The sequence below is a fragment of the Bombina bombina genome, chromosome 11, assembly GCF_027579735.1.
Source record: "Bombina bombina isolate aBomBom1 chromosome 11, aBomBom1.pri, whole genome shotgun sequence".
Taxonomy (NCBI): Eukaryota; Metazoa; Chordata; class Amphibia; order Anura; family Bombinatoridae; genus Bombina; species Bombina bombina.
The window spans coordinates 29251455-29272097 of record NC_069509.1 but is presented as its reverse complement, the minus strand read 5'-3'; the positions used below and the strand labels follow the sequence as shown (position 1 = coordinate 29272097).

The 20643-nt window shown below is 40.2% G+C and overlaps 1 protein-coding gene across 4 annotated transcripts in view; it reads right to left on the bottom strand.

The window, feature by feature from the left end:
- The window catches only part of LOC128642404 (RING finger protein 112), a 98209-nt gene that overhangs the window by 54870 nt on the left and 22696 nt on the right, over positions 1–20643 (bottom strand). For all 4 annotated transcript variants that reach the window (XM_053695168.1, XM_053695169.1, XM_053695170.1 and 1 more), the window contains exons 4-8: positions 8801–8938; positions 4340–4444; positions 4112–4162; positions 3974–4018; positions 2636–2722 (exon numbers count right to left, since the gene is read on the bottom strand). In XM_053695168.1, coding sequence (XP_053551143.1) covers positions 2636–2722; positions 3974–4018; positions 4112–4162; positions 4340–4444; positions 8801–8938 — 426 coding nt within the window. The remainder of the gene's footprint in view (positions 1–2635; positions 2723–3973; positions 4019–4111; positions 4163–4339; positions 4445–8800; positions 8939–20643) is intronic.

Sequence of the window (20643 nt, the reverse complement as noted above, 5' to 3'; positions counted from 1 at the left end):
AGTTGAAAGCTAAACCTAGGAGGCTCATATACTAATTTCTTAGACCTTGAAGGCCGCCTCTAATCTGAATGCATTTTGACAGTTTTTCACCATCAGAGGACGTTATTTCATGTGTTTCATAGAGATAACATTGAGCTCACACACGTGAAGTTACCTAGGAGTCTGCACTGATTGGCTAAAATGCAAGTCTGTCAAAAGAACTGAAATAAGGGGGCAGTTTGCAGAGGTTTAGATACAAGGTAATTACAAAGGTAACAAGTATATTATTATAACTGTTTTTTATGCAAAACTAGGGAATGGGTAATAAAGGGAATTATCTATTTTTTTAAACAACAACAATTCTGGTGTTGACTGTCCCTTTAAGTTTAATTTTGACTTTACGGTCCCTTTAAAAAAAAAAATAATTGATTAGATTACAGGAGCCTCTGTAGAAGGCAGAAATGATGTGGCCAGTAAGATGGCCACCTACGGAAGTTACCATCAAAAGGTGAATTTGTAATAATAATAATAATTACCATAACGTTATTAGCTGTGATCCTAATGTAGCAGCGCTGATAAGTAAATGGTTTAGATGGTTATTGTTTCCATGGCAACAGACATTGCTTCTTCTGACGTCAGGCGACGATGGTGAATAACAGGTACTAGCGCTGTTTGTGGGGCAATATTTTGTGCACACGTTTATAAGATTGTTATTTTCCTAAAGAGCTGTGCTGCCTTACAATGTCATTTTAAATAACACTTTGTGCTTTAGGACCAGATTTTCAGCAGTGATGATATAAAGATAAAAAAGTTTGTCACCATTGGTAAATGTATTCATTTTACTTTATTGTTCAATAAACCACATTTATTCTCTCTCTTTTTACAGATCTAAGCTATTTTTACTTTTGCAGAAATAATCGGTCTGGTTTAAACTGATTTGTGGTCTTTGAAGCATATTGTGGTTAGCTAAACATGCTAGAAAATACATCTTTGTGCAGAATAGAACTATAGAAAAAAGGAAGTAAACCAGGGTATGACCCCAGCAGAACAAGATATTGAAGTTTATTGTTACAGAACAGCTGCACTGCACATAGGAAACCCATTAAATATAATAATTCACACCTCATATAAAAGCAACTTTTGTTTAATGTCCCTTTAAGCCTACTGAAATTAAAGCCAAATCAATACAATAAAACCATTTGGCAAAGGGGTAGTTTAGCGTCCCAAATTCGGAAGGTACCACATCCCACCGTGGAGGGGGGCATGGATAGGTTCCCAGCAGCTGTTACGGCACCCGGAAATGATATTGGAACAGAGCAATCAACTCCACACTTACCTAAACATGTAATATTTTTACCATGGGAATTACTTCAGAAATGTACACATTACAGTGGGAATTACTTCAGAAAGGTAACGTGAGGGGGGGCATAATTAGGTTCCCAGCGGAGGTTACAGCACCCAGGGCAGGTATTGGAACAGACCGTTCTTTTCCAATATCGTTTCCCGGCCGCAACAACACTCTGTTCCAATATTGTTCCCGGGCGCCGCAACCGCTGATGGGAACCTATCCATAGTGTGTGTCCCCCCCCCCCCCCGGCGGGATGTGGTACCTTCCGAATTTGGGACGGGACGCTAAACTACCCCTTTACAACCAATTTTATCCCCATAAAGATGGGCAAACCCAGTCACCTCTGACCACTTCATCTGAACAGAAATTAAGAACTGCCCCTCTTCAGTCACTTCCTGTTAGTCTGTGTAACACACACACACACAATACCAACAGCACCAAATACATCCACAGACCCCCCCTCCTTTATACTCTTTAAATGAAGCCACATGAGTATGGCTCAAACAAGCCCAAACTAACAACTCTGGCTGGTCACTTTCACCCGGGATAAGTTCTCTTTCCTTACGAGAGCCCTCACCCTCAGACGCTCAGCTTTATTTTCATAGTCCATGTGCACAACAGACTGATGCGTATGAGAGTTGTCATCTGCAAGTCCATGCTAGAGATACAATGTTTGCACAGGAGCAGGGCCGCACTAGGAGTTAAAAGCAGCCCTGGAAAAACTGAAGACCGACCCTATATTCTGTTAAGTCTATAAAGTGCACACGCTCCATATGGCCTGGTAATTACTTATACAGTGCTAGAGGATTTGGGACGTTGTTCTTGATAATTTGAGTAAATACACACAATGCATTCTTAACAGGGGCATTTTCATATTGCACTATTAGGTGTTAAACACATAGTTTAAATGAGCTCTAGTGCAGAAATGCACTATTGGTCCTGAGCTAAACACGCCCATTGAGCCAGAGCGGCATATGTGCAGAGCTTCCTTATTTAATTACTACATTTACCACTGTAAAGCAGAAATGACATGGTTTGTTAGTGCCCCTAGATAAGTATGTATTTCACCCCTGCAAGGAGGTTAAACACATAGGTAAAGTTCTGCTAGTCAGCTACAATGCGCCTGGCTCTGAGTGTGACTTTACCTATATGTTTAGCCTCCTTGACTCATATCATTTTTCCATTACAGTGTCCCCTAAACCCCACATTTTATTACACTGTATAAGTCTTTATGATATTACTAGTACCCTGAGCGTGAGCAGTTCGTACAGTATGATTTTGCCACATGATAATGTCTACATACTTTACCTCAATCTCCCGGTTGATATAACATCGGGCAGCTTCTTTACTGCAATCCATGGAGTCATGCCAGTCACGCACCAGGATATCTAGATACTGAAAGACAAAGTGCATGAAGTCTGTAATTTAGCAAAACAAAATGTAATGTACCCATGCATTAGCCCGTCATCAGCACCAGCGCAACGGCATCAGGGTATCATCAGCATCAGCGCAACATCAGCACCAGCGCATCATCAGCGCTAGCAAGATGATCTGATGAGTCAATTAGCATTAGCCAGAAGTAGTTGTTGGTCAGTAAGCCAAAAACATTAACAGGAAGTACTTATCCACTAATATTAATTAGTAGAAAGTACCATTCACCCAATGAACATTAGCAGGAGGTTCCCATAAGCCAATGACCATTAATAGGAAGTAGCAGCCCCAATATCAGCCAATGAGTGTTAACAGGAGACTCTCATAAACCAATGAGTATTAGCAGGAAGTAGCTATCAGCCAATGAGCATTAGCAGGAAGTAGCTATTGACCAATCAGCATCAGCAGGATTTAGACAAATGGTACAACGGTATTGCTATTAAAGGGACACTGTACCCAAAAATTTTCTTTTGTGATTCAGATAGAGCATGCAATTTTAAGCAACTTTCTAATTTACTCCTATTATCAATTTTTCTTCCTTCTCTTGCTATCTTTATATGAAAAAGAAAGCATCTTAGCTTTTTTCTTGGTTCAGAACGCTGGACAGCAGTTTTTGATTGGTGGATGAATTTATCCACCAATCAGCAAGGACAACCTAGGTTGTTCAACAAAAATGGGCCGGCATCTAAACTTACATTCTTGCATTTCAAATAAAGATACCAAGAGAATAAAGAACATTTGATAATAGGAGTAAATTAGAAAGTTGCTTAAAATTGCTGCTCTATCTGAATCACGAAAGAATTTTTTTGGGTACAGTGTCCCTTTAATTTAAATGTAAACATATTCAATGTCCCCTCCATAACTGTGCAGTACGTGCACAAGAAATATCTACAATAGCGCTCTCACCTTGTGCAAATACTATTTTCTAAACATTCAGGGTCTTAAGAAATCCTCCACTGTAAGATGTTACACTCTCCTTCCTGACGCTGCATCACAGGGTTTCTCTTCAATTACAACCATCTTGTTGGGGTGATCAGATAAATGTAGCATGCTCCTGCGCTGGATAAAGCAGCCGAAAACGCTAGATCCCTTTTGTAGATATTAATTGTGTACATACTGCCCCTTTAATATTTTCAAGATATTTAAATGCTGCTCTTTCACATGCGTAACAGAATATTATTCAGTAAAAAATGTCCTTTAATTTGGAACAATTACCTGTAGATGCTGCGTTCCACACTCCTCCCCCATATTCAGGTACATCTGTAAGCAAAGAATGGGTTAGTTCCGTATAATCCAGGTCTAGACACCGAGGTGACATGACAGGCTCTGCGTGCCCAGCTGGGCACCACTCACCTCCAGGTAATCCAGCTCCGTCTCCTTGAGGTTCATGGTCACATTAAAAATCTGAAAGAAAGGTCTGAATGTTCAGCTATTTACCAGGATCAAGTCTTCATATAGTGGCTTAGATTATGTAAGAATACAAAGAACTCTTCAGTGAGATGACAAGGTATACATTCATTTTACAGAGCTGATTCACTAAGGGTTTATAGAGACCCCTCACTCTTTAATGACTATGCTTACCAAGTGGGAGCTCAGCAGCATGGATAATGCAGACAGCCGGATGCAGGTCTCCCTGTCGCCCTCAGTATCCAGTGAGCCCTCTGTATCCAGAACATACACAGCTATCTATGGAAAGCAGGAGATTACATAGAGTTTAGCCAGAGATAATACAATCTAGTCCCTGTGGGTATTTCAATGCTTTGTGGTGGCCAGAACATACACGGCTATCTGTAGAAAGCAGGAGATTTCATAAGGGTCGATATATGAAGCAGCGGATGCTGCTTCCGACCCACTCCGCTTCAGGTTCGCCTAAAACAGAAGTTAAGAAGCAGCGGTCGTAAGACCGCTGCTCCTTAACTCGTCCGCCAACTCTGAGGCGGTGGACAGCAATCAGCTCGATCGGATACGATCGGGTTGATTGACACCCCCTGCTAGCGGAATGTGCAGGGGGCGATATTGCACAAGCATTTCACCAGAACTGCTTGTGCAATGATAAATGCCAACAGCGTATGCTGTTGGCATTTATCAATGTCGGGCGGACATGATTCGCTACAGTGAATCCTGTCCGTCCAACAAATGATACATTGGCCCCATAGAGTTTAGCCAGAGATAATAGAAACGATCTATTCCCTGTGGGTATTTCAATGCTTTGTGGTGGCCAGAACAGCAGCCACAATGCCTTTGCTTACACATGAAGATATCACTCTGCCCATTGTAGAAATGTTTCTCTAAAAAGAGAAAAGAGAGAGAGCGCATCCACGATCTAAGTGTAGTAGAAAATGGTCACACTTTATTGAAAATATAAAAACAACAATTGCTCACTCACAAAAGTGCCCTCAAACATATGAGGTATGTCTGTTCCTTTAAAGATGCACACACGATTCCACTCCAGCACTGTTAGGTTTCCTATATGCCTCCCTCTGTATATGCAAAGTTCTTAATGTAACAGTGAAGCACAGGGGACTTGGCTGTAATGTTTGCTGTGGGACCTAAGTGTGTATCGAGGAGATCGTGTGAATGCGCTATGGGAAACAAACTGTACTTGCCGGCTGTTAGTTTGATCCGAGCGTCATTCACATTCCCTTCTCCTCACACGTCAGATTATGGGCGTGGCCTTACGCATTTCGCGGGCTCCTCCCGCTTCGTCAGAGGCTATGCCCATACTGTCCATAATCCGCCCTTATGTGTCACTGTGTAACACACGCCCCTAATGTTGATTGGATTATTTCTAAATCCAAGAAAGTCACCCTTGTTGGATTAGACTCTATGGTGAATCTCAGCTTCACCATGGAGTCTAATCCAACAAGGGTGACTTTCTTGGATTTAGAAATAATAAAATCTCAGCTTCACCATGGAGTCTAATCCAACAAGAGTGACTTTCTTGGATTTAGAAATAATACAAGAACATGGTGAGGTAGATACTAAGTTGTATAGGAAACCCACAGATACCAACGGGTATCTGCATGCTGAGAGTGGGCATCATAGCAAGTGGAAGAAGAACATTCCACTTGGGCAATATCAGAGAGCAAAGAGGAACTGTGCTAAACAAAGTGACTTCCTAAAAGAATCCAAAGTAATTACAAACAGGTTTCTAGCCAAAGGCTATCCACAAAAACTACTTAATGATACGAAAGATAAAGTGGAAAAAATGGATAGGAAAGTGCTTATCAATAAACAAAAGACAAAAAGTCTAGACAATGAGAAATTAGAAAAACGAAAGGTACAATTAGTCACCAGGTATAGCAGAGCAGCAAAGGATATTGAAGGGGCCATAAAAAAACATTGGCCAATCCTCATGCAACATCCAATGCTGAAGGAAACATTAAACAATAAGGGACAGGTGATCTTTAAGAGAAACATGAGTGTAAAAAACAAAATAAGTCCAAGTATGTTAAAACCCTGTACAAAAGGTAAAAACTGGCTAGAGAGACAAGCTCGGGGTTTTTTAAGTGCGGAAGAAAAGGATGCACTTGTTGCTGCCACATAGATCCCAAAAATCACTTTTTTGGGGCAACAAACGGTGATAGGCAGTATGAAATTAAAGATTTAATGACATGCAAAACGAATTATGTGGTATACCTATTAAGATGCTCGTGTGATAAGATCTATATAGGTCGTACTAAACGCTCTATAAAAACAAGATTTAGCGAGCATCTTAGAAATATAGAGGCGGGCTTAGACACCCATGGTGTGTCAGTTCACTTTCTAGAGACACAAAACAAGGACAGTACAGGTCTCACTGTCATTGGGATTGAACATATTAAAAGGAATGTGAGAGGGGGTAATCGCCTTTTACAACTCAGACAATGGGAAACCTTCTGGATCCACAGGTTACAAACTGTGGGTCCAAGGGGTTTGAACCGTGACATTGACCTAGCAGCTTTTCTGGATATCTAAGATCATGAAGGGAGGTGCTCATATATACAGAAGCACCTCAAGGACCTTATAAAGAATATGAATAAGCCTATTATTATTAATTACACTATTCATAACTGGCTATATATATAGAAACTATAATACGATTACTATACCATTTATAATTAGTGATTTTATTTTATATGAGAAACACGTCTTTAAGAAACGGACATATGAAATCCTTTGATTTATCTTATGTGAACTCTTTATATTTATATGATTTTATTATTCGGGTTGGATTAATTATATTATATTTTATTATGTATTAATATGAATTCCAATATGTTTATTATGTGTATAATATGAATTTTAAGATATGTTTTTAGATTTTGTATATGTATATGTTTTTATCGATGTGTTGTCATGGTATGTACTGGATTTAGTTAGTTATTTGCTTGTTCAGATGTTTAAATACCAAGTAGCTGGGAGCGCTGTTATTGTAGCCAAATAGATATGTGTTACGGCAGACCAGCCAATACCATAGAAAGCAGATGACACCCACTGTTTACACGCCCCTGGTTTAATCCAATCAACATTAGGGGCGTGTGTTACACAGTGACACATAAGGGCGGATTATGGACAGTATGGGCATAGCCTCTGACGAAGCGGGAGGAGCCCGCGAAACGCGTAAGGCCACGCCCATAATCAGACGTGTGAGGAGAAGGGAATGTGAATGATGCTCGGATCAAACTAACAGCCGGCAAGTACAGTTTGTTTCCCATAGCGCATTCACACGATCTCCTCGATACACACTTAGGTCCCACAGCAAACATTACAGCCAAGTCCCCTGTGCTTCACTGTTACATTAAGAACTTTGCAGATACAGAGGGAGGCATATAGGAAACCTAACAGTGCTGGAGTGGAATCGTGTGTGCATCTTTAAAGGAACAGACATACCTCATATGTTTGAGGGCACTTTTGTGAGTAAGCAATTGTTGTTTTTATATTTTCAATAAAGTGTGACCATTTTCTACTACACTTAGATCGTGGATGCGCTCTCTCTCTTTTCTCTTTTTAGAGAAACATTTCTAAATATTTCTTACAAAGCCTGGGAATAGACACCATTGGGCAAAGTAGGAGCAGCAACCCCATTTTTATTGGTTTGGACTAACGAAACAAGTACTATTGTCTTGAATCTTTATATCTTCATTTTTTGAACAGCTATAATCGCTATATATTGGAGAGTGTGGCGCTGTCTTAAGGTTTGGAAGTTCATCACTCTGCCCATTACTTGCCAACGCTGTGGCTAACTATCTCAATCTCAGATAAGGCTAAGGTCAGGCTGTTTTAGCATGAACCACGCCAGATCTGATTTGGTACTTGGGATCCTAGGATCTATTATGGATTTTTAACAAATGTGCTCATAAAATTTTTCTAAATTATAAAAAATTTCTCTCAGTCATTTTGAATTGCTCTGTGGCCGCAAAGCATTCTACCTAATTTTTAGTAACTGTTGTCATCTCAAATAACTTGGATTTTGTGCATTTGTTGCTATTAGCCCTACATGGGGACTCTCAGAAGAGGGGGTCCTGTGTTTAGGGTTATGTTTGGGGTTCAGCGCTAGGAATAAGTGAAAGGGCTACAGATTAGGGTTAGTGATTAAGAATTTGGTTAGGGAACGGGGATAACATTTGTGATAAGGTTTAGGGATTGGAGATAGGGTTAGGGATTAGAGATAGGGACTGGAATTAGGGATGCGGATTATATTACATCTAGGATTAGGGAGTTGGAATAAGGGTTAAGAACTGAGGGAAAGATTAGGAACTGAAATTTGATTTAAGAATTGCGGTTAGGATTAGATTTAAGGATTAGTTTGTCTCCACCGTCTAACATGGCCCAGGTAACATCATGGCTGCGATATAATGTAAAAGCTGCAGAATAGTCATCAGGGCTACATTCCCAATGAGAACCAATCATGTGTAACAATGGGTTCAAGCACCCTCTGGCAGCCCAGTGGTTAAATTCAGCCACCCTAGCCCCTGACTATTCTATGGTTTCAATGAGACATAAAATGCTAATCACAGACAACGCACAGGGAGAAGTCATGGAGTTTTTGCCGTTTCTCACCTTCTGTCCATCATGGTCCAGAATGAACGGCCGTTTCCAGATCCATATTCCTTTAGTGGTACTGTTAGTCCCAGACGTCCACTCGAAGCCCTGCAGAGGCTCTTCCTCCTCTCCCAGGTTAGTACCCTCACCCCTTTCCTACAAATACAGATCTCAGTTGTATTTATTGTATCCATTTCTCTTACTGAAAGAAAGAAAAGACTTGTGCTATCTTAAACCTGATATATATTTTACTCTTCAGTGTTCTTCACAGAAAATGTTGCCAGCCAAGTGGCATCATGAGGTAGCCAGGTAGGGGGCACTCTATTACTTTTCAATATTAAAATATTTGTGTTTTTTAGAAATGTTTCTTTATCCATCCAAAGCACAAATTAATTGCATAATTTAACATAAATTCATTTAATCATAATTTGTGAAACAAACTTTGAAAAAAAATCAATATTAGCTCATTTTAGTTTAATGTTGGTTGTCAGTAAAATTAGCCGTTTGGTGTGGTCATTAAATAGGTCCTGGGGACAACACTGCTCTTTATATTATATAATTAGATTAGTAAAAGGGGTCATTATTGTACATTAAAGGGACATGAAACCTAGATTTTGTTCTCTCATGATTTAGGTAGAACATGCCATTTTAAACAACTTTCCAGTTTACTTCTATTATCAAATTTGCTTCATTCTCTTGGTATCATTTGCTGAAGGCGCTGCACTGCCCTACTGGTTGCTAACTGAACACATGGGTGAGCCAGGGACAATCGGGATATATATATGCAGCCACCAATCAGCAGCTAGAACCTAGGTTATTTGTTGCTCCTGAGGTTTCCTAGATAAACCTTTCAGCAAAGGATAACAAGAGAAGATAGCAAAATAAATAATAGAAGTAAATTGGAAAGTTGTTTAAAATCGTATGTTCTGTCTAAATGGTGAATGTCTAATTATGACTTTACTGTCCCTTTAATGTTGAACTGAGCCATGCACGTGCTATTTACCGTTACAAACAGAGGCTCTGAACAAAAGAGCTTTATGGGACTTTGGTAAACGTTTGGTTGCTTTGCTATTACTGTTTTATATTACTTGCTGCACTGTCTATATTGTAGTGTAGAAGGGTTTATTTAGAGGATTGAATTAAATGTATTTGAATATATCGTAGACATACAAGATAGTATTTGTAGCTCAACACCTGTAAACGGCTCTACAACCTCAGAGTGATTATAATTTGTACAAATATTAATTCCTTATTCCTTAGACTCTTACACAAATATAAATAAGGCACAATCTATGAGTTATATAACTTTGGTTTATCCACTAAAGTAAGTCACTGCAATCACAAAGGATATCTGACCACAGTGTGATGTCCAGGAGAGCATGAGCTACAACCCAATCGCCAAGATGTTTTGGTGGGAGATCAACGTAAGGATTATGAAGTTATGTTAGATTTAACCATGATGTCAGGCTAAATTACAGTAAAATGGTTGGGGTTAGGGACTGTGGTTATTTATGATAGGGCTAGCGTTAGGGAATAGAGATAGGGTTAGGGATTATGGATAGAGTTAGAGGCCACATTACTGGTTAAGATCTGGAGTTATGGTTTGGGATTGTATTTAGGTATTTACAGTAGGGCTAGATTTGGGATAGGGTTGATGAAAGGCATTAAAGTTACATATTTGTCATAGATTAGGGATTTGGACCAAATTACTATTAGGTTTGGGTTAGGAATGTGTGATAGGACAAGAGCTGGTGTTAGGGACATGGTTTAGGGTTATTGTTAAGGCTTGTGGTTAGGGTGAGGTGAGATTAGGGACATGATTTAGGGTTATTGTTAAGGCTTGTGGTTAGGGTGAGGTGAGATTAGTGACAAGATTTAGGGTTATTGTTATAGCTTGTGGTTAGGGTGAGGTGAGATTAGGGACATTATTTAGGGTTATTGTTAAGGCTTGTGGTTAGGGTGAGGTGAGATTAGGGACATGATTTAGGGTTATTGTTAAGGCTTGTGGTTAGGGTGAAGTGAGATTAGTGACATGATTTAGGGTTATTGTTAAGGCTTGTGGTTAGGGTGAGGTGAGATTAGTGACATGATTTAGGGTTATTGTTAAGGCTTGTGGTTAGGGTGAAGTGAGATTAGTGACAAGATTTAGGGTTATTGTTATAGCTTGTGGTTAGGGTGAAGTGAGATTAGTGACATGATTTAGGGTTATTGTTAAGGCTTGTGGTTAGGGTGAAGTGAGATTAGTGACAATATTTAGGGTTATTGTTAAGGCTTGTGGTTAGGGTGAAGTGAGATTAGGGACATGATTTAGGGTTATTGTTAAGGCTTGTGGTTAGGGTGAAGTGAGAATGGGGAAATGATTTAGGGTTATTGTTAAGGCTTGTGGTTAGGGTGAGGTGAGATTAGTGACAAGATTTAGGGTTATTGTTAAGGCTTGTGGTTAGGGTGAGGTGAGATTAGGGACATGATTTAGGGTCATTGTTAAGGCTTGTGGTTAGGGTGAAGTGAGATTAGGGACATGATTTAGGGTTATTGTTAAGGCTTGTGGTTAGGGTGAAGTGAGATTAGGGACATGATTTAGGGTTATTGTTAAGGCTTGTGGTTAGGGTGAGGTGAGATTAGGGACATGATTTAGGGTTATTGTTAAGGCTTGTGGTTAGGGTGAGGTGAGATTAGGGACATGATTTAGGGTTATTGTTAAGGCTTGTGGTTAGGGTGAAGTGAGATTAGGGACATGATTTAGGGTTACTGTTAAGGCTTGTGGTTAGGGTGAAGTGAGATTAGGGACATGATTTAGGGTTATTGTTAAGGCTTGTGGTTAGGGTGAAGTGAGATTAGTGACAAGATTTAGGGTTATTGTTAAGGCTTGTGGTTAGGGTGAAGTGAGATTAGTGACAAGATTTAGGGTTATTGTTAAGGCTTGTGGTTAGGGTGAAGTGAGATTAGGGACATGGTTTAGGGTTATTGTTAAGGCTTGTGGTTAGGGTGAGGTGAGATTAGTGACAAGATTTAGGGTTATTGTTAAGGCTTGTGGTTAGGGTGAGGTGAGATTAGGGACATGATTTAGGGTTATTGTTAAGGCTTGTGGTTAGGGTGAAGTGAGATTAGGGACATGATTTAGGGTTATTGTTAAGGCTTGTGGTTAGGGTGAGGTGAGATTAGTGACAAGATTTAGGGTTATTGTTAAGGCTTGTGGTTAGGGTGAAGTGAGATTAGGGACATGATTTAGGGTTATTGTTAAGGCTTGTGGTTAGGGTGAAGTGAGATTAGGGACATGGTTTAGGGTTATTGTTAAGGCTTGTGGTTAGGGTGAGGTGAGATTAGGGACATGATTTAGGGTTATTGTTAAGGCTTGTGGTTAGGGTGAGGTGAGATTAGGGACATGATTTAGGGTTATTGTTAAGGCTTGTGGTTAGGGTGAGGTGAGATTAGTGACATGATTTAGGGTTATTGTTAAGGCTTGTGGTTAGGGTGAGGTGAGATTAGTGACAAGATTTAGGGTTATTGTTAAGGTTTGTGGTTAGGGTGAAGTGAGATTAGGGACATGATTTAGGGTTATTGTTAAGGTTTGTGGTTAGGGTGAAGTGAGATTAGGGACATGATTTAGGGTTATTGTTAAGGCTTGTGATTAGGGTGAGGTGAGATTAGGGACATGATTTAGGGTTATTGTTATAGCTTGTGGTTAGGGTGAGGTGAGATTAGGGACATGATTTAGGGTTATTGTTAAGGCTTGTGGTTAGGGTGAGGTGAGATTAGTGACAAGATTTAGGGTTATTGTTAAGGCTTGTGGTTAGGGTGAAGTGAGATTAGGGACATGATTTAGGGTTATTGTTAAGGCTTGTGGTTAGGGTGAAGTGAGATTAGGGACATGATTTAGGGTTATTGTTAAGGCTTGTGGTTAGGGTGAGGTGAGATTAGTGACATGATTTAGGGTTATTGTTAAGGCTTGTGGTTAGGGTGAGGTGAGATTAGGGACATGATTTAGGGTTATTGTTAAGGCTTGTGGTTAGGGTGAGGTGAGATTATGGACATGATTTAGGGTTATTGTTAAGGCTTGTGGTTAGGGTGAAGTGAGATTAGGGACATGATTTAGGGTTATTGTTAAGGCTTGTGGTTAGGGTGAAGTGAGATTAGGGACATGATTTAGGGTTATTGTTAAGGCTTGTGGTTAGGGTGAAGTGAGATTAGGGACATGATTTAGGGTTATTGTTAAGGCTTGTGGTTAGGGTGAAGTGAGATTAGGGACATGATTTAGGGTTATTGTTAAGGCTTGTGGTTAGGGTGAAGTGAGATTAGGGACATGATTTAGGGTTATTGTTAAGGCTTGTGGTTAGGGTGAAGTGAGATTAGGGACATGATTTAGGGTTATTGTTAAGGCTTGTGGTTAGGGTGAGGTGAGATTAGTGACATGGTTTAGGGTTATTGTTAAGGCTTGTGGTTAGGGTGAGGTGAGATTAGTGACATGATTTAGGGTTATTGTTAAGGCTTGTGGTTAGGGTGAGGTGAGATTAGGGACATGATTTAGGGTTATTGTTAAGGCTTGTGGTTAGGGTGAAGTGAGATTAGTGACAAGATTTAGGGTTATTGTTATAGCTTGTGGTTAGGGTGAAGTGAGATTAGGGACATGGTTTAGGGTTATTGTTAAGGCTTGTGGTTAGGGTGAGGTGAGATTAGGGACATGATTTAGGGTTATTGTTAAGGCTTGTGGTTAGGGTGAAGTGAGATTACGGACATGATTTAGGGTTATTGTTAAGGCTTGTGGTTAGGGTGAAGTGAGATTAGGGACATGATTTAGGGTTATTGTTAAGGCTTGTGGTTAGGGTGAGGTGAGATTAGTGACATGATTTAGGGTTATTGTTAAGGCTTGTGGTTAGGGTGAGGTGAGATTAGTGACATGATTTAGGGTTATTGTTAAGGCTTGTGGTTAGGGTGAAGTGAGATTAGGGACATGATTTAGGGTTATTGTTAAGGCTTGTGGTTAGGGTGAGGTGAGATTAGTGACATGATTTAGGGTTATTGTTATAGCTTGTGGTTAGGGTGAAGTGAGATTAGTGACAAGATTTAGGGTTATTGTTATAGCTTGTGGTTAGGGTGAAGTGAGATTAGTGACAAGATTTAGGGTTATATCTAAAGTTTGTGGTTAGGGTGAGGTGAGATTAGGGACATGATTTAGGGTTATTGTTAAGGCTTGTGGTTAGGGTGAGGTGAGATTAGGGACATGATTTAGGGTTATTGTTATAGCTTGTGGTTAGGGTGAAGTGAGATTAGGGACAAGATTTAGGGTTATTGTTAAGGCTTGTGGTTAGGGTGAGGTGAGATTAGGGACATGGTTTAGGGTTATTGTTAAGGCTTGTGGTTAGGGTGAAGTGAGATTAGGGACATGATTTAGGGTTATTGTTAAGGCTTGTGGTTAGGGTGAAGTGAGATTAGGGACATGATTTAGGGTTATTGTTAAGGCTTGTGGTTAGGGTGAGGTGAGATTAGGGACATGATTTAGGGTTATTGTTAAGGCTTGTGGTTAGGGTGAAGTGAGATTAGGGACATGATTTAGGGTTATTGTTAAGGCATGTGGTTAGGGTGAAGTGAGATTAGGGACATGATTTAGGGTTATTGTTAAGGCTTGTGGTTAGGGTGAAGTGAGATTAGGGACATGATTTAGGGATATTGTTAAGGCTTGTGGTTAGGGTGAGGTGAGATTAGGGACATGGTTTAGGGTTATTGTTAAGGCTTGTGGTTAGGGTGAAGTGAGATTAGTGACAAGATTTAGGGTTATTGTTAAGGCTTGTGGTTAGGGTGAAGTGAGATTAGGGACATGATTTAGGGTTATTGTTAAGGCTTGTGGTTAGGGTGAAGTGAGATTAGGGACATGATTTAGGGTTATTGTTAAGGCTTGTGGTTAGGGTGAAGTGAGATTAGGGACATGATTTAGGGTTATTGTTAAGGCTTGTGGTTAGGGTGAAGTGAGATTAGTGACAAGATTTAGGGTTATTGTTAAGGCTTGTGGTTAGGGTGAAGTGAGATTAGGGACATGATTTAGGGTTATTGTTAAGGCTTGTGGTTAGGGTGAAGTGAGATTAGGGACATGATTTAGGGTTATTGTTAAGGCTTGTGGTTAGGGTGAAGTGAGATTAGTGACAAGATTTAGGGTTATTGTTATAGCTTGTGGTTAGGGTGAGGTGAGATTAGTGACATGGTTTAGGGTTATTGTTAAGGCTTGTGGTTAGGGTGAGGTGAGATTAGTGACATGATTTAGGGTTATTGTTAAGGCTTGTGGTTAGGGTGAGGTGAGATTAGGGACATGATTTAGGGTTATTGTTAAGGCTTGTGGTTAGGGTGAGGTGAGATTAGTGACATGATTTAGGGTTATTGTTAAGGCTTGTGGTTAGGGTGAAGTGAGATTAGGGACATGATTTAGGGTTATTGTTAAGGCTTGTGGTTAGGGTGAAGTGAGATTAGTGACAAGATTTAGGGTTATTGTTATAGCTTGTGGTTAGGGTGAAGTGAGATTAGTGACAAGATTTAGGGTTATATCTAAAGTTTGTGGTTAGGGTGAGGTGAGATTAGGGACATGATTTAGGGTTATTGTTAAGGCTTGTGGTTAGGGTGAAGTGAGATTAGGGACATGATTTAGGGTTATTGTTAAGGCTTGTGGTTAGGGTGAAGTGAGATTAGGGACATGATTTAGGGTTATTGTTATAGCTTGTGGTTAGGGTGAGGTGAGATTAGGGACATGATTTAGGGTTATTGTTAAGGCTTGTGGTTAGGGTGAGGTGAGATTAGGGACATGATTTAGGGTTATTGTTAAGGCTTGTGGTTAGGGTGAAGTGAGATTAGGGACATGATTTAGGGTTATTGTTAAGGCTTGTGGTTAGGGTGAGGTGAGATTAGGGACATGATTTAGGGTTATTGTTAAGGCTTGTGGTTAGGGTGAAGTGAGATTAGTGACATGATTTAGGGTTATTGTTAAGGCTTGTGGTTAGGGTGAAGTGAGATTAGGGACATGATTTAGGGTTATTGTTAAGGCTTGTGGTTAGGGTGAAGTGAGATTAGTGACATGATTTAGGGTTATTGTTAAGGCTTGTGGTTAGGGTGAAGTGAGATTAGGGACATGATTTAGGGTTATTGTTAAGGCTTGTGGTTAGGGTGAAGTGAGATTAGGGACATGATTTAGGGTTATTGTTATAGCTTGTGGTTAGGGTGAAGTGAGATTAGGGACATGATTTAGGGTTATTGTTAAGGCTTGTGGTTAGGGTGAAGTGAGATTAGGGACATGGTTTAGGGTTATTGTTAAGGCTTGTGGTTAGGGTGAGGTGAGATTAGGGACATGATTTAGGGTTATTGTTAAGGCTTGTGGTTAGGGTGAAGTGAGATTAGTGACATGATTTAGGGTTATTGTTAAGACTTGTGGTTAGGGTGAGGTGAGATTAGGGACATGATTTAGGGTTATTGTTAAGGCTTGTGGTTAGGGTGAGGTGAGATTATGGACATGATTTAGGGTTATTGTTAAGGCTTGTGGTTAGGGTGAAGTGAGATTAGGGACATGATTTAGGGTTATTGTTAAGGCTTGTGGTTAGGGTGAGGTGAGATTAGTGACAAGATTTAGGGTTATTGTTAAGGCTTGTGGTTAGGGTGAAGTGAGATTAGTGACAAGATTTAGGGTTATTGTTAAGGCTTGTGGTTAGGGTGAGGTGAGATTAGGGACATGATTTAGGGTTATTGTTAAGGCTTGTGGTTAGGGTGAAGTGAGATTAGTGACATGGTTTAGGGTTATTGTTAAGGCTTGTGGTTAGGGTGAAGTGAGATTAGTGACATGGTTTAGGGTTATTGTTAAGGTTTGTGGTTAGGGTGAGGTGAGATTATGGACATGATTTAGGGTTATTGTTATAGCTTGTGGTTAGGGTGAGGTGAGATTAGTGACAAGATTTAGGGTTATTGTTAAGGCTTGTGGTTAGGGTGAAGTGAGATTAGGGACATGATTTAGGGTTATTGTTAAGGCTTGTGGTTAGGGTGAAGTGAGATTAGGGACATGATTTAGGGTTATTGTTAAGGCTTGTGGTTAGGGTGAAGTGAGATTAGGGACATGATTTAGGGTTATTGTTAAGGCTTGTGGTTAGGGTGAGGTGAGATTAGGGACATGATTTAGGGTTATTGTTAAGGCTTGTGGTTAGGGTGAGGTGAGATTAGTGACATGATTTAGGGTTATTGTTAAGGCTTGTGGTTAGGGTGAAGTGAGATTAGGGACATGATTTAGGGTTATTGTTAAGGCTTGTGGTTAGGGTGAAGTGAGATTAGTGACAAGATTTAGGGTTATTGTTATAGCTTGTGGTTAGGGTGAAGTGAGATTAGGGACATGGTTTAGGGTTATTGTTAAGGCTTGTGGTTAGGGTGAGGTGAGATTAGGGACATGATTTAGGGTTATTGTTAAGGCTTGTGGTTAGGGTGAAGTGAGATTAGGGACATGATTTAGGGTTATTGTTAAGGCTTGTGGTTAGGGTGAGGTGAGATTAGGGACATGATTTAGGGTTATTGTTATAGCTTGTGGTTAGGGTGAGGTGAGATTAGGGACATGATTTAGGGTTATTGTTATAGCTTGTGGTTAGGGTGAAGTGAGATTAGTGACAAGATTTAGGGTTATTGTTATAGCTTGTGGTTAGGGTGAAGTGAGATTAGGGACATGATTTAGGGTTATTGTTAAGGCTTGTGGTTAGGGTGAAGTGAGATTAGTGACATGATTTAGGGTTATATCTAAAGTTTGTGGTTAGGGTGAGGTGAGATTAGGGACATGATTTAGGGTTATTGTTAAGGCTTGTGGTTAGGGTGAGGTGAGATTAGGGACATGATTTAGGGTTATTGTTATAGCTTGTGGTTAGGGTGAGGTGAGATTAGGGACATGATTTAGGGTTATTGTTAAGGCTTGTGGTTAGGGTGAGGTGAGATTAGGGACATGATTTAGGGTTATTGTTAAGGTTTGTGGTTAGGGTGAAGTGAGATTAGGGACATGGTTTAGGGTTATTGTTAAGGCTTGTGGTTAGGGTGAGGTGAGATTAGGGACATGGTTTAGGGTTATTGTTAAGGCTTGTGGTTAGGGTGAGGTGAGATTAGGGACATGATTTAGGGTTATTGTTAAGGCTTGTGGTTAGGGTGAAGTGAGATTAGGGACATGATTTAGGGTTATTGTTAAGGCTTGTGGTTAGGGTGAAGTGAGATTAGGGACATGATTTAGGGTTATTGTTAAGGCTTGTGGTTAGGGTGAAGTGAGATTAGGGACATGGTTTAGGGTTATTGTTAAGGCTTGTGGTTAGGGTGAAGTGAGATTAGGGACATGATTTAGGGTTATTGTTAAGGCTTGTGGTTAGGGTGAGGTGAGATTAGGGACATGGTTTAGGGTTATTGTTAAGGCTTGTGGTTAGGGTGAAGTGAGATTAGGGACATGATTTAGGGTTATTGTTAAGGCTTGTGGTTAGGGTGAAGTGAGATTAGGGACATGATTTAGGGTTATTGTTAAGGCTTGTGGTTAGGGTGAGGTGAGATTAGGGACATGATTTAGGGTTATTGTTAAGGCTTGTGGTTAGGGTAAAGTGAGATTAGGGACATGATTTAGGGTTATTGTTAAGGCTTGTGGTTAGGGTGAAGTGAGATTAGGGACAAGATTTAGGGTTATTGTTATAGCTTGTGGTTAGGGTGAGGTGAGATTAGGGACATGATTTAGGGTTATTGTTATAGCTTGTGGTTAGGGTGAAGTGAGATTAGGGACAAGATTTAGGGTTATTGTTATAGCTTGTGGTTAGGGTGAGGTGAGATTAGGGACATGATTTAGGGTTATTGTTAAGGCTTGTGGTTAGGGTGAGGTGAGATTAGTGACATGATTTAGGGTTATTGTTAAGGCTTGTGGTTAGGGTGAGGTGAGATTAGTGACAAGATTTAGGGTTATTGTTAAGGCTTGTGGTTAGGGTGAAGTGAGATTAGGGACATGATTTAGGGTTATTGTTAAGGCTTGTGGTTAGGGTGAAGTGAGATTAGTGACATGATTTAGGGTTATTGTTAAGGCTTGTGGTTAGGGTGAAGTGAGATTAGTGACAAGATTTAGGGTTATTGTTATAGCTTGTGGTTAGGGTGAAGTGAGATTAGGGACATGATTTAGGGTTATTGTTAAGGCTTGTGGTTAGGGTGAAGTGAGATTAGAGACATGATTTAGGGTTATTGTTAAGGCTTGTGGTTAGGGTGAAGTGAGATTAGGAACATGATTTAGGGTTATTGTTAAGGCTTGTGGTTAGGGTGAAGTGAGATTAGGGACATGATTTAGGGTTATTGTTATAGCTTGTGGTTAGGGTGAAGTGAGATTAGGGACATGATTTAGGGTTATTGTTAAGGCTTGTGGTTAGGGTGAGGTGAGATTAGGGACATGATTTAGGGTTATTGTTAAGGCTTGTGGTTAGGGTAAAGTGAGATTAGGGACATGATTTAGGGTTATTGTTAAGGCTTGTGGTTAGGGTGAGGTGAGATTAGGGACATGATTTAGGGTTATTGTTAAGGCTTGTGGTTAGGGTGAGGTGAGATTAGTGACAAGATTTAGGGTTATTGTTAAGGCTTGTGGTTAGGGTGAGGTGAGATTAGGGACATGATTTAGGGTTATTGTTAAGGCTTGTGGTTAGGGTGAAGTGAGATTAGGGACATGATTTAGGGTTATTGTTAAGGTTTGTAGTTAGGGTGAAGTGAGATTAGTGACAAGATTTAGGGTTATTGTTAAGGCTTGTGGTTAGGGTGAGGTGAGATTAGGGACATGATTTAGGGTTATTGTTAAGGCTTGTGGTTAGGGTGAGGTGAGATTAGTGACAAGATTTAGGGTTATTGTTAAGGCTTGTGGTTAGGGTGAAGTGAGATTAGGGACATGATTTAGGGTTATTGTTAAGGCTTGTGGTTAGGGTGAAGTGAGATTAGGGACATGATTTAGGGTTACTGTTAAGGCTTGTGGTTAGGGTGAGGTGAGATTAGGGACATGATTTAGGGTTATTGTTAAGGTTTGTGGTTAGGGTGAAGTGAGATTAGGGACATGATTTAGGGTTATTGTTAAGGCTTGAGGTTAGGGTGAAGTGAGATTAGTGACAAGATTTAGGGTTATTGTTAAGGCTTGTGGTTAGGGTGAAGTGAGATTAGGGACATGATTTAGGGTTATTGTTAAGGCTTGTGGTTAGGGTGAAGTGAGATTAGGGACATGATTTAGGGTTATTGTTAAGGCTTGTGGTTAGGGTGAGGTGAGATTAGGGACATGATTTAGGGTTATTGTTAAGGCTTGTGGTTAGGGTGAGGTGAGATTAGTGACATGATTTAGGGTTATTGTTAAGGCTTGTGGTTAGGGTGAGGTGAGATTAGGGACATGATTTAGGGTTATTGTTAAGGCTTGTGGTTAGGGTGAGGTGAGATTAGTGACATGATTTAGGGTTATTGTTAAGACTTGTGGTTAGGGTGAAGTGAGATTAGGGACATGATTTAGGGTTATTGTTAAGGCTTGTGGTTAGGGTGAAGTGAGATTAGGGACATGATTTAGGGTTATTGTTAAGGCTTGTGGTTAGGGTGAAGTGAGATTAGGGACATGATTTAGGGTTACTGTTAAGGCTTGTGGTTAGGGTGAGGTGAGATTAGGGACATGATTTAGGGTTATTGTTAAGGTTTGTGGTTAGGGTGAAGTGAGATTAGGGACATGATTTAGGGTTATTGTTAAGGCTTGAGGTTAGGGTGAAGTGAGATTAGTGACAAGATTTAGGGTTATTGTTAAGGCTTGTGGTTAGGGTGAAGTGAGATTAGGGACATGATTTAGGGTTATTGTTAAGGCTTGTGGTTAGGGTGAAGTGAGATTAGGGACA